We start from the raw sequence: 12185 nt of genomic DNA, 5'->3' as shown, positions 1-12185 counted from the left end.
GATGTAAAGGTGGCAATGAAAATCGATGGGGAAAAGATGGCCAGCTCAAGACATTATTGTATAGAGAAAACTGAAATTGTATATCTCTACACCTCCTGGCAAATGTTCTCAAAGTGGACTAAAAATCAAATGTAAAACTGTAAAGTTCGTATAAAATATTAAAGAACAAATCTTTCCTAGACATGAAAAACATCTTAAAGCCTTAAAAACTTAAACTATGAGACAATTTGGGGCTGGCTTAGAAACTGAAGTCCAAATATGGCACACTTGAATAAAGATGGTCTGATTCCAAATAATCAATGTACCAATGAATTAAACAAAACTATATAATAAGCTGTTCCAATTAATTATTTTACAAGGGTGTGGAGTATGTGCGTGCGTGTGTGTGTGTGTGTGTGTGTGTGTGTACATACAAGTTGGAGCTGACATGTGTCAATCTCTATTTCATAACACCTAGCAGATACTCCTTGACTATAATGGGTTTACCTCCTGAAAAATCCATTGTAATTTGAAAATATAAGTTTAAAATGTGTTTAATATTCCTCACCTACTGAGCTTTATAGCTTAGCCTAGCCTACCTTAAACATGCTCATAACATTTACATCAGCCTAAAGAGTTGTGCAAAATCATCTAACAGAAAGCCTATTTGTAATAAAGCACTTAATATTTCTTGCAATTGATTAAATACTATACTGAAAATGAAAAACAAAATGATCTGTGAGTATGCTTTTTATATCAACATAAAGTTGAAAAATTGTTTTCTATCCATCATGAGTCAGAGACTGTCTATGAATGGAAAAGACTTACCTACCAACAGTTTTTTAAATAATTTTCCCAGTATTTTGACTGGAATCTGACTCTATTATTGCTTCAATTCTATCATCTTTTTTTCAAAGTCTTTCTCTCTCTCCTTTCATGTATTTTATTTAAAATTTTTTTTTAAGTTGTAAATGAACACAATACCTTTCTTTAAATTTATTTTTATGTGGTGCTGAGGATTGAACCCAGTGCCTCACACATGCTAGGCAAGTGCTCCACAACTGAGCTACAACCCCAGCTCAGCTACAACCTCATCCCTCCTTTCATTTAATTTTGGGGTGCTAGGGATGGGACCTAGGGCCTCTTGCACACCAGACATGTGCTCTATCACTAAACTATAACCTCAGCCCCAATTCTACCCTTCTGTGAAGAAAATTACATATTTTCCTGGAAAAATGGTTCTTATATCTTGCATATGTTCAAACTAAACATTAAAATATTCCAGGTTATATATGAGAATTTTTAATTATCCTCTTATCTGAATTAATATACTTTAATTAGTTATACCAAAATTTGATAATTTTAATTGAACTATGACTTTTCAATATAATTTTAAAAAATTGTGATGAATAAGCATCATTTTCTTGTTTTGTTTTATTTTTATTGACCTCAAATTCACAATTCTTCTGCCTCAGTTTCTAAGTAGCTGGGAAAATATGTATACACCACTGCACCCAGCAATGAACATCGATTTTTATACCTTCAAATAAAAATTGCCATTATTTAAGAAATTAGGAGTCAGGCCGTTAGTGAAAGAATAAGGGAAGCATTGATGAAACACAGACTTAGAAATCCTAAGAGCTTGGGAAACATTTCTTTGAAAACAGTGTGCTTTTGATATTTGTTTTTGTTTTTTTCATTGGTATTTTGTTTTATATTCTAGGAACACATATCAATAACTTTAATTTTTTCCTCTCTTGATTACAACCAGTTTCAAAGAATAAGCAGAAATAATTCACCATTCATGGAACTATTGAAAGCCTACAAAAATCCCAAGAAGCTTCACCTAAATCCTTATCCCCATTCACCCCAATGACTTACCTAGGCTCTTCTTTGTTTAATGCTATTGGGTCTTGACCATTCATCAGTTAATTAATTTCTTTTCTATGATCACCTTTCCTTTACAGAACACATATATTCTTTATAAAAATTTCCCCCACCAATCCCCAAGAATATACACTTTAGAAGCACTTTTTAGCTAGTAATGGAACCAGAGAATGCTTACCTTCAAAATAGATGCCTGACTGGATTTCAAGGACCCTGGGGAGGGTCCTCAGGTCAAGAGAGTGAACAAATTCTTCCAATGATAATGCCATTGCTCTGGCTTGGGTTGTGTGTAGACTTGGTTCTTACAAAAACTTGTGGCTTCTGCGTGTTACTTGTCTACAGCTCAGGTCCTTGTTCATAATTCCTCCCTTAGGCAGGCAGGATGTCACACTGTAACCAACCAGGGTGAAGCATCTCTGTGGGGAGGTACTCCACTGTAGTTGCTGTCCTTGCTCATAATTCGTCCGGGGTCAGGCAGGCAGAATGCCACACTGGAGCCAAATCCGGTGGAACAGCTCTGTGTGGGGAGGATAATAAGGGTATGAGGAAGCAGGAGACAAGTGTTTTACAGCTCTTTTTGTTCTCCTTGTGGCTTCATTTCCTTCTGCCACAGTAGAACAGGATGGGGGGTGGGGTGATATGAGAATTGGCAAGTAGCTCACTCGGTCTTTTGATGGCCCAGGTGTGCATCTACAGTCATGCCAACACTTTCGGGTCAGAGTTGTTGGTGGCTTGTCCGATAGGAAAGATCAGAATATATCAGTATAACTCAAGTCTAATCTTAAAAATGACACTGCATTAATTCATTATTTCTCCAGTTCACTTCAAAGTTTCGCTTCATGCCGTATTTGCATACTCTTAGTGCTTTTATATTAAGTTTGGTTACAAAAGTGCTTTGTGTCAGCTCATTTTAGAAATCCGATACTCTGGAGAGAGTATCGAAACCACTATTTATTCTTCCACATTAAAAATTTTGCTGAATCTTAAAGGAGGGTGGGGGAGAGATACAATATGCAAAGTGATACAGTAATTGATAGAGTAAAGCAAAATAAATTTTCTAATCTCCACACTGTAGTGGAAAGTATTCAGATCAGGTATTAGTAAACCTGGGTTTCCTAGCCCAGCTTTGCTTTTGATTTATAGGCAGATTTCAGGTCGTCTTTTCTGGTCCTTACTTGTCTCATTTTCTAAATGCAAAGGAAAAAAAAAAAGTAGAAGAAATAAAATAAATTATATAATTTCTTCTGAGGCCTAAATTCTACAATTCAAATGTTGTGGTCCAAATTTGGAGTTCAAAATGCTCACAGCCAAAGCGAACATGGGCAACTTCATGAAAACCAGTCTTTTAAAAATTCCCCTCCTCTCTATTCTCTGTATTTAACTCAAACAGCATTTTAAAGCCAGAGTATACAATTCAAAGTGATATGTTTTTAAAAAATCTTAAGTGTAAATAAAAGAAGACTGGTTGATAGAGACATATTTTAAAGATACCAGGAAGGTGCACATACTCCTTATAAACTGGAGTTCAGACTCCCTACTGGCAACCTGTTTTGGCTTTAGGCTGCTGGGTTCATAGCCAAGATGGTACAGATTCTGGTCATTCCCACTCTCTCATGTGCTTTATGAAAAGACCCAGGAAGAAAAATACTGCCCGATTTTGTTATAGAACTCACTAGACAATTTCTGGTTTTCATAATTATAGTTGACCCTTAAAATAATTTGCCCAGTTTTACTTCTTTCTTTGCAAAACTGGAAGTTATGGTGGGTTACCTCAACTGGTTTTTCATTAATAGCTTCAACTTCCTCCCTTGAAATGTTTTTACCCCCAAATCTTCAAACTTGATCAGTCTGTCATCTGCCTTTTTTCTCCTCAACCAACCATATTGGTTACCTCCTAACAGTTTGCTTGACATGATTCAACATTGGGAAAGAGCTGCTCTGGACCATTTTGTAAAAATTGTACATTCATTATAATGGGTGCCATAAGGAAGTTTTATTTATGTCTCATCCAAACTGGACTTAATTTAAAAAAATTCCCCAATCAACTTTCTATCACTCTAGCTTTTTTTTTTTTTTTTTTTTTTTGGTACCAGAGATTGAACTCAGGGGCACTCAACCACTGAGCCACATCCCCAGCCCTATTTTGTATTTTATTTAGAGACAGGGTCTCACTGAGCTGTTTAGAGCCTCACCATTTCTGAGGCTGGCTTTGAACTCATGATCCTCCTGCCTCAGCCTCCCGAGCTGCTGGGATTACAGGCGTGAGCCACTGCTCCCGGCTCTATCACTCTAGCTTAAGCTGATAAGATTTCATAATACCAACAGTCTTTTGCAATTACCTATTATACCCCTGGTTCTGTTCTTTTGACCCGTGACCCTCCTTCCCTGACAGAATCTGCTTCTGTTGTATTCCCAATCTTTAGTTAATAACACTACATTCCCTCAGTGTCCCAAGCCAGAAGTTTTAGAGTCCTGTGAGACACCACCTTTTCTCCAGCCTCCAAATCCTTGGAGCCCCAGGAATGACACTACTCAATGCCACTTCCTCCATCCTTGCCCCCAAGTTTCATTTCTACCACTTTAGTCCAGATTGAAATTGCTTCTGTCACTATAGGCAAAGTCATCCTGATATGAACAACCACAATTAAATTGACAATGTTGAGCATTTTCTTGAACTACCAGGTAGTAAAATGAATTATTTAAGTTTAAACATTAAACTTAATCATTAAGTATTTCAATAATCATTAATGATTAAATGAGAGTACAGAAAACACTCTATATAATAATTTAAGTTTAATCATTAATGATTAATGAGAGTACAGAAAACAGACTCTATATAATAATTTACTTATATACTATATGGAAATATTGGAATTCCAAAGCAGTAAAGAGGAAAGAAAGTTTTATTTGACAAATGATTGTTAAATAATATTTTTTTAAATTTCATAACATGCCATGAAAAGAAATTAAATTTATATATATTTCAAGTTAAATTTAAGTGAAAATAGACAAAGGGAAAAAATAGAAAAGTGCCCAAAAGAGGGTAAAACAAAAACAATCTCAAAGCATCAATTAAAGCTTAAAAGGAAAATATTAATAGATTTGACAACAAATCTATGAAATACTTCTGTACGTCAAAAAATAATTTTAAGAAAATGGGGGTAAAGCACACTTCAAATGAAGAATGAAAATCCTGTATGTATGAAGCATACTTATTAATCAAAACTTAAAATATATTCAAGGGCTTCTGCTTCTGGCTATGAGTTTGTATCCAACCAACTCTCTTACCAAAGGCACCAGAAAAGCTGGATGATTTTTTTTAAAAGCAGGAGAGCTGTCAGGGCAGTTGGGACATGAGAGGTCAAAATTCTGGTGAGAGGCGAACACAATGAGAAATACCCAGTATTCTGCACTTCTTCCTCAAGGCCTTTGTGGATTGGTAATTGGCACCAAGAGGCTGAGAAGTAAAGCAAAACACTGGTAGTTAAGAAGGAGAGAAGGTGTATCAAATTTTTAGCAGTTTTCAGTAGCTAGAGAGAACAAATATTGGAATTTGGAACTAGCAAAGCATCTAGGAAAACTAAGAGAAATGTTTTGTTCAGCCCCACGTTTTGCCTTCAGGATTTTTGCCTGCTCAAAAGCAGCACAGTGTTGATTGTATGAGGCACAAATTAGAAAGTGATTGGTAAGAAGCTGAGGAAGCCAGCAGCACTTTCAGCAGCCCATACAGAGCTGTGAAGACAGGACCTGCCAAGGAGGAGGGGGAGCCCCTGCAAATGCCAGCCTCTCAGTGGGGGCCTCTGAAGGCTGACAGACAAAAGCAAAAGTAAATGCTCTCATGGAGGAAAAGCAGCCAGAATTTTGATAATTCTTTTTTATAACACATTTAGAATTCAGTTTTTTTTTTTTTTTTTTAAAGTAAGGATGCCAGAAAAAAAGGTAAAGAAGGAAAAATGAGAGGTCCAGGTATAGAAAAAAGCCATGGAGTAAGTCAGCTATTAGAATTATTAGGCAATTTAAAATAAACTTTCTGCGTCTGATGGAATGTGCTTATAATTCCAGCTACTTATTAGGCTGAGGCAGGAGGATTGCTTGAGGTGAGGACTTTAAAGGTCATTTGGGCAACTTATCTCCTGTCTCAAAAATAAATAAATAAAATAAGATAAAAAGCCTTGATGAACACATGAACACATTCAAAACTAGAAAACTGCCATCTATAAATATGTATCCAGTGAAAATTCTAGAGTTAAGAAATGCACTAAGTAAAACTAAGAATCCAAATAACAGGTCATACAGTAGAGAACTGTTAAATAGGAAAGCAGAAAATATTTATCTGCTATAGACAGATTTGTTTTAAAGTAGAATATCAGAAAAGAACATGAGGGATATTTCAGTCATAATAACTAGTTCTTATAATAGACACTGAGTTCTAACATGAGAAAGAATAGGGAGAGAAACAATATTTCAAGAGACAATGGTTTCCCCTCCCCCCGCGCCTGCAAGGTATACGGAACTGTGACCACCCACAGAACAGGCCCAGCGGCCTGCTGAGGGGCAGAGCCGCCCCCCACCCCCCGCGCCTGCAAGGTAGGCGGAACTGTGACCACAGACAGAAAAGGCCCAGTGGCCCGCGGAGGGGCAGAGCTGCCAACCACGCCTGCAAGGTAGGCGGAACTGTGACCACCAACAGAACAGGCCAGACCTGCAAAAGACAGACAGAACAGGCCCAGCGGCCTGCGGAAGGGTAGAGCCCCCCCCCCCCCCCGCGCCTGGAAGGTAGGCGGACCTGCTACCGACCGGCAGAACAGGCCCAGCGGCCTGCCGGCGTGGTAGGCACATTGCCCCAATTGGAGGAGAGGCAGAGCCGCCACCCGCGCCTGCGAGGGAGACTTTGCAACTATACAAGACCAATATAAATATATAGGGGGAAAATTCAATAGCACAACAGTTTCACCAAGCAGAAAGAAATGCGAACAGTATGAAGAGACAAGGAAAGAAAGGACCACAAGCAATGCAGGTCAACTCAACGTTAGAAGAGGTAACAGCTGCAGCAGATGGAATGTCAGATAAAGAATTCAGGATATACATGCTTCAGATGATCTGGAGTCTCAAGGAAGACATCAGACAGCAAAATCAGACAATGAAAGATCACTTCAACAATGAATTACATAAACAAATCCAAGAAGCAAAAGATCAACTATACAGGGAGATAGAGGTTATAAAAAACAAACAAACAGAAATCCTAGAAATGCAGGAAGCAATAAACCAACTTAAAAACTCAATGGAGAATACTACCAGCAGAGTAGAACACTTAGAAGATAGAACATCAGACAATGAAGACAAAGTATTTCAACTTGAAAAGAACATAGACAGCTCAGCAAGACTGTTAAGAAACCATGAGCAGAACATCCAAGAAATATGGGATAACATGAAGAGACCAAATTTAAGAGTCATTGGGATACAGGAAGGGATAGAGTTTCAAACCAAAGGAATGAGCAATCTATTCAATGAAATAATAGGAGAAAACTTCCCAGACTTGAAGAATGAGACAGAATCCCAAATCCTAGAAGCCTACAGGACGCCGGATGTGCAAAATCACAAGAGATCCACACCTAGACACATTATAATGAAGATGCCCAACATACAGAATAAGGAGAGAATTTTAAAAGCTACAAGAGAAAGGAAGCAGATTACATTTAGGGGTAAGCCAATCAGGATAACAGCTGATCTTTCAACACAGACTCTGAAAGCTAGAAGATCCTGGAATAACATATTTAAAACACTGAAAGAAAATGGGTTCCAACCAAGAATTGTGTATCCAGCGAAATTAAGCTTCAGGATGGAAGATGAAATTAAAACCTTCCACGATAAACAAAAGTTAAAAGAATTTGCAGCTAGAAAACCATCTCTTCAAAACATCCTAGGCAAAACATTACAGGAAGAGGAAATGGAAAATAACAATGAAAAACAACAGTGGGAGGTAGGACAGTAAAGGGGGAAAAAATAATCAAAGAGGAAAACAAACCATGTATACTAACATAAATAAACAAATATGGCTGGAAGAACAACCCATATCTCAATAATAACCCTAAATGTTAATGGCTTAAACTCACCAATTAAGAGACACAGGCTAGTAGAATGGATCACAAAACAAGACCCAACAATATGCTGCCTACAGGAGACGTATTTGATAGGAAAAGACATACATAGGCTGAAGGTGAAAGGTTGGGAAAAATCATATCACTCATATGGACTTCGGAAACAAGCAGGTGTGTCCATACTCATATCAAATAAAATAGATTTCAAGCCCAAGTTAATCAAAAGGGATAAAGAAGGACACTACATACTGCTCAAGGGAACCATACACCAACAAGACATAACAATCATAAATATATATGCCCCAAACAATGGTGCAGCTATGTTCATCAAACAAACTCTTCTCAAGTTCAAGAGTCTAATAGACCACCATACAATAATCATGGGAGACTTCAACACACCTCTCTCACTAATGGACAGATCTTCCAAACAAAAGTTGAATAAGGAAACTATAGAACTCAATAACACAATTAATAACCTAGACTTAATTGACATATATAGAATATACTACCCAACATCAAGCAGTTACACTTTTTTCTCAGCAGCACATGGATCCTTCTCAAAAATAGATCATATATTATGTCACAGGGCAACTCTTAGACAATATAAAGGAGTAGACATAATACCATGCAACTTATCTGATCATAATGGAATGAAACTGAAAATCAATGATAAAAGAACGAAGGAAAAAGCATACATCACTTGGAGAATGAACAACAGGTTACTGAATGATCAATGGGTTATAGAAGACATCAAGAAGGAAATTAAAAAATTCTTATAGATAAATGAAAACACAGACACAACATATCGGAATCTATGGGACACATTGAAAGCAGTTCTAAGAGGAAAATTCATTGCGTGGAGTTCATTCCTTAAAAAAAGAAAAAAAATCAACAAATAAATGATCTCATACTTCATCTCAAAATCCTAGAAAAAGAAGATCAAAACAACAGCAAAAGAAGTAGAAGGCAAGAAATAATTAAAATCAGAGCTGAAATTAATGAAATCGAAAAACGAAAGAAACAATTGAAAAAATTGACAAAACTAAAAGTTGGTTCTTTGAAAAAATAAACAAAATCGACAGACCCTTAGCCATGCTAGCAAAGAGAAGAAAAGAGAGAACTCAAATTACTAACATACGGGATGAAAAAGGCAATATCACAACAGACACTTCAGAAATACAGAAGATAATCAAAAACTATTTTGAATCCTTATACTCCAATAAATTAGAAGACAGTGAAGGCATAGATAAATTTCTTAAGTCATATGATCTGCCCAGATTGAGTCAGGAAGATATAGACAACCTAAACAGACCAATATCAATTGAGGAAATAGAAGAAACCATCAAAAGACTACCAACTAAGAAAAGCCCAGGGCCGGATGGGTATACAGCAGAGTTTTACAAAACCTTTAAAGAGAAACTAATACCAATACTTTTCAAGCTACTTCAGGAAATAGAAAAAGAGGGAGAACTTCCAAATTCATTCTACGAGGCCAACATCACCCTGATACCTAAACCAGACAAAGACACTTCAAAGAAAGAAAACTACAGACCAATATCTCTAATGAACCTAGATGCAAAAATCCTCAATAAAATTCTGGCGAATCGGATACAAAAACATATCAAAAAAATTGTGCACCATGATCAAGTAGGATTCATCCCTGGGATGCAAGGCTGGTTCAATATACGGAAATCAATAAATGTTATTCACCACATCAATAGACTTAAAAATAAGAACCATATGATCATCTCGATAGATGTGGAAAAAGCATTTGACAAAGTACAGCATCCCTTTATGTTCAAAACTCTAGAAAAACTAGGGATAACAGGAACATACCACAATATTGTAAAAGCAATCTATGCTAAGCCTCAGGCTAGCATCATTCTGAATGGAGAAAAATTGAAGGCATTCCCTCTAAAATCTGGAACAAGACAGGGATGCCCTCTCTCACCACTTCTGTTCAACATAGTTCTCAAAACACTGGCCAGAGCAATTAGACAGATGAAAGAAATTAAAGGCATAAAAATAGGAAAAGAAGAACTTAAATTATCACTATTTGCAGGTGACATGATTCTATACCTAGCAGACCCAAAAGGGTCTACAAAGAAACTATTAGAGCTAATAAATGAATTCAGCAAAGTGGCAGGATATAAAATCAACACGCATAAATCAAAGGCATTCCTGTATATCAGCGACAAATCCTCTGAAATGGAAATGAGGACAACCACTCCATTCACAATATCTTCAAAAAAAATAAAATACTTGGGAATCAACCTAACAAAAGAGGTGAAAGATTTATACAATGAAAACTACAGAACCCTAAAGAGAGAAATAGAAGAAGATCTTAGAAGACGGAAAAATATACCCTGTTCATGGATAGGCAGAACTAAAATCATCAAAATGGCGATATTACCAAAAGTTCTCTATAGGTTTAATGCAATGCCAATCAAAATCCCAACGGCATTTCTTGTAGAAATAGAGAAAGCAATCATAAAATTCATATGGAAAAATAAAAGACCCAGAATATCAAAAACAATGCTAAGCAGGAAGTGTGAATCAGGCAGTATAGTGATACCAGACTTCAAACTATACTACAGAGCAATAGTAACAAAAACAGCATGGTACTGGTACCGAAACAGGCAGGTGGACCAATGGTACAGATAGAGGACACAGAAACCAATCCACAAAACTACAACTACCTTATATTTGATAAAGGGGCTAAAAGCATGCAATGGAGGAAGGATATCATCTTCAACAAATGGTGCTGGGAAAACTGGAAATCCATTGCAACAAAATGAAACTGAATCCCTTTCTCTCACCATGCACAAAAGTGAATTCAAAATGGATCAAGGAGCTTGATATCAAATCAGAGACACGCCGTCTGATAGAAGAAAAAGTTGGCTACGATCTACAGTCGGTGGGGTCGGGCTCCAAATTCCTCAATAGGACACCCATAGCACAAAAGTTAATAACTAGAATCAACAAATGGGACTTACTCAAACTAAAAAGTTTTTTCTCAGCAAAAGAAACAATAAGAGAGGTAAATAGGGAGCCTACACCCTGGGAACAAATCTTTACTCCTCACACTTCAGATAGAGCACTAATCTCCAGAGTATACAAAGAACTCAAAAAATTAGACAATAAGAAAACAAACAACCCAATCAACAAATGGGCCAAGGACCTGAACAGACACTTCTCAGAGGAGGACATACAGTCAATCAACAAGTACATGAAAAAATGCTCACCATCTCTAGCTGTCAGAGAAATGCAAATCAAAACCACCCTAAGATACCATCTCACTCCAGTAAGATTGGCAGCCATTATGAAGTCAAACAACAACAAGTGCTGGCGAGGATGTGGGGAAAAGGGTACACTTGTACATTGCTGGTGGGACTGCAAATTGGTGCAGCCAATTTGGAAAGCAGTATGGATATTTCTTGGAAAGCTGGGAATGGAGCCACCATTTGACCCAGCTATTCCCCTTCTTGGTCTATTCCCCAAAGACCTAAAAAGAGCATGCTACAGGGACACTGCTACATCAATGTTCATAGCAGCACAATTCACAATAGCAAGACTGTGGAACCAACCTAGATGCCCTTCAATAGACGAATGGATAAAAAAAAAAAATGTGGCATTTATACACAATGGAGTATTACTCTGCATTAAAATAATGACAAAATCATAGAATTTGCAGGGAAATGGATGGCATTAGAGCAGATTATGCTAAGTGAAGCTAGCCAATCCCTAAAAACAAATGCCAAATGTCTTCTTTGATATAAGGAGAGTAACTAAGAACAGAGTAGGGACGAAGAGCAGGAGAAGAAGATTAACATTAAACAGGGATGAGAGGTGGGAGGGAAAGGGAGAGAGAAGGGGAAATTGCATGGAAATGGAAGGAGACCCTCAGGGTTATACAAAAGTACATACAAGAGGAAGTGAGGGGAAAGGGAAAAATAATACAAGGGGGAGAAATGAATGACTGTTGAGGGGGTAGAGAGAGAAGAGGGGAGGGGAGGGAGGGGAGGGGAGGGGGGATAGTAGAGGATAGAAAAGGCAGCAGAACACAACAGACACTAGTATGGCAATATGTAAATCAATGGATGTGTAACTGATGTAATTCTGCAATCTGTATATGGGGCAAAAATGGGAGTTCATAACCCACTTGAATCAAAGTGTGAAATATGATATATCAAGAAATTTTTAATGTTTTGAACAACCAAC

The 12185-nt window shown here is 37.3% G+C and overlaps 1 protein-coding gene across 2 annotated transcripts in view; it reads right to left on the bottom strand.

Moving 5' to 3' along the window:
- The window catches only part of Themis (thymocyte selection associated), a 201095-nt gene extending 198728 nt beyond the window's left edge, over positions 1 to 2367 (bottom strand). For both annotated transcript variants that reach the window (XM_027947373.2, XM_071613042.1), the window contains exon 1: positions 2045 to 2367. In XM_027947373.2, the coding sequence (XP_027803174.2) occupies positions 2045 to 2135 (91 nt within the window). In that variant the 5' untranslated portion in view covers positions 2136 to 2367. The remainder of the gene's footprint in view (positions 1 to 2044) is intronic.
- Between the last annotated feature and the right edge of the window lie 9818 nt (positions 2368 to 12185).

This window comes from Marmota flaviventris, chromosome 6, assembly GCF_047511675.1.
Source record: "Marmota flaviventris isolate mMarFla1 chromosome 6, mMarFla1.hap1, whole genome shotgun sequence".
NCBI classification, from domain to species: Eukaryota; Metazoa; Chordata; class Mammalia; order Rodentia; family Sciuridae; genus Marmota; species Marmota flaviventris.
This window is presented reverse-complemented; position numbering and strand designations above follow the sequence as displayed.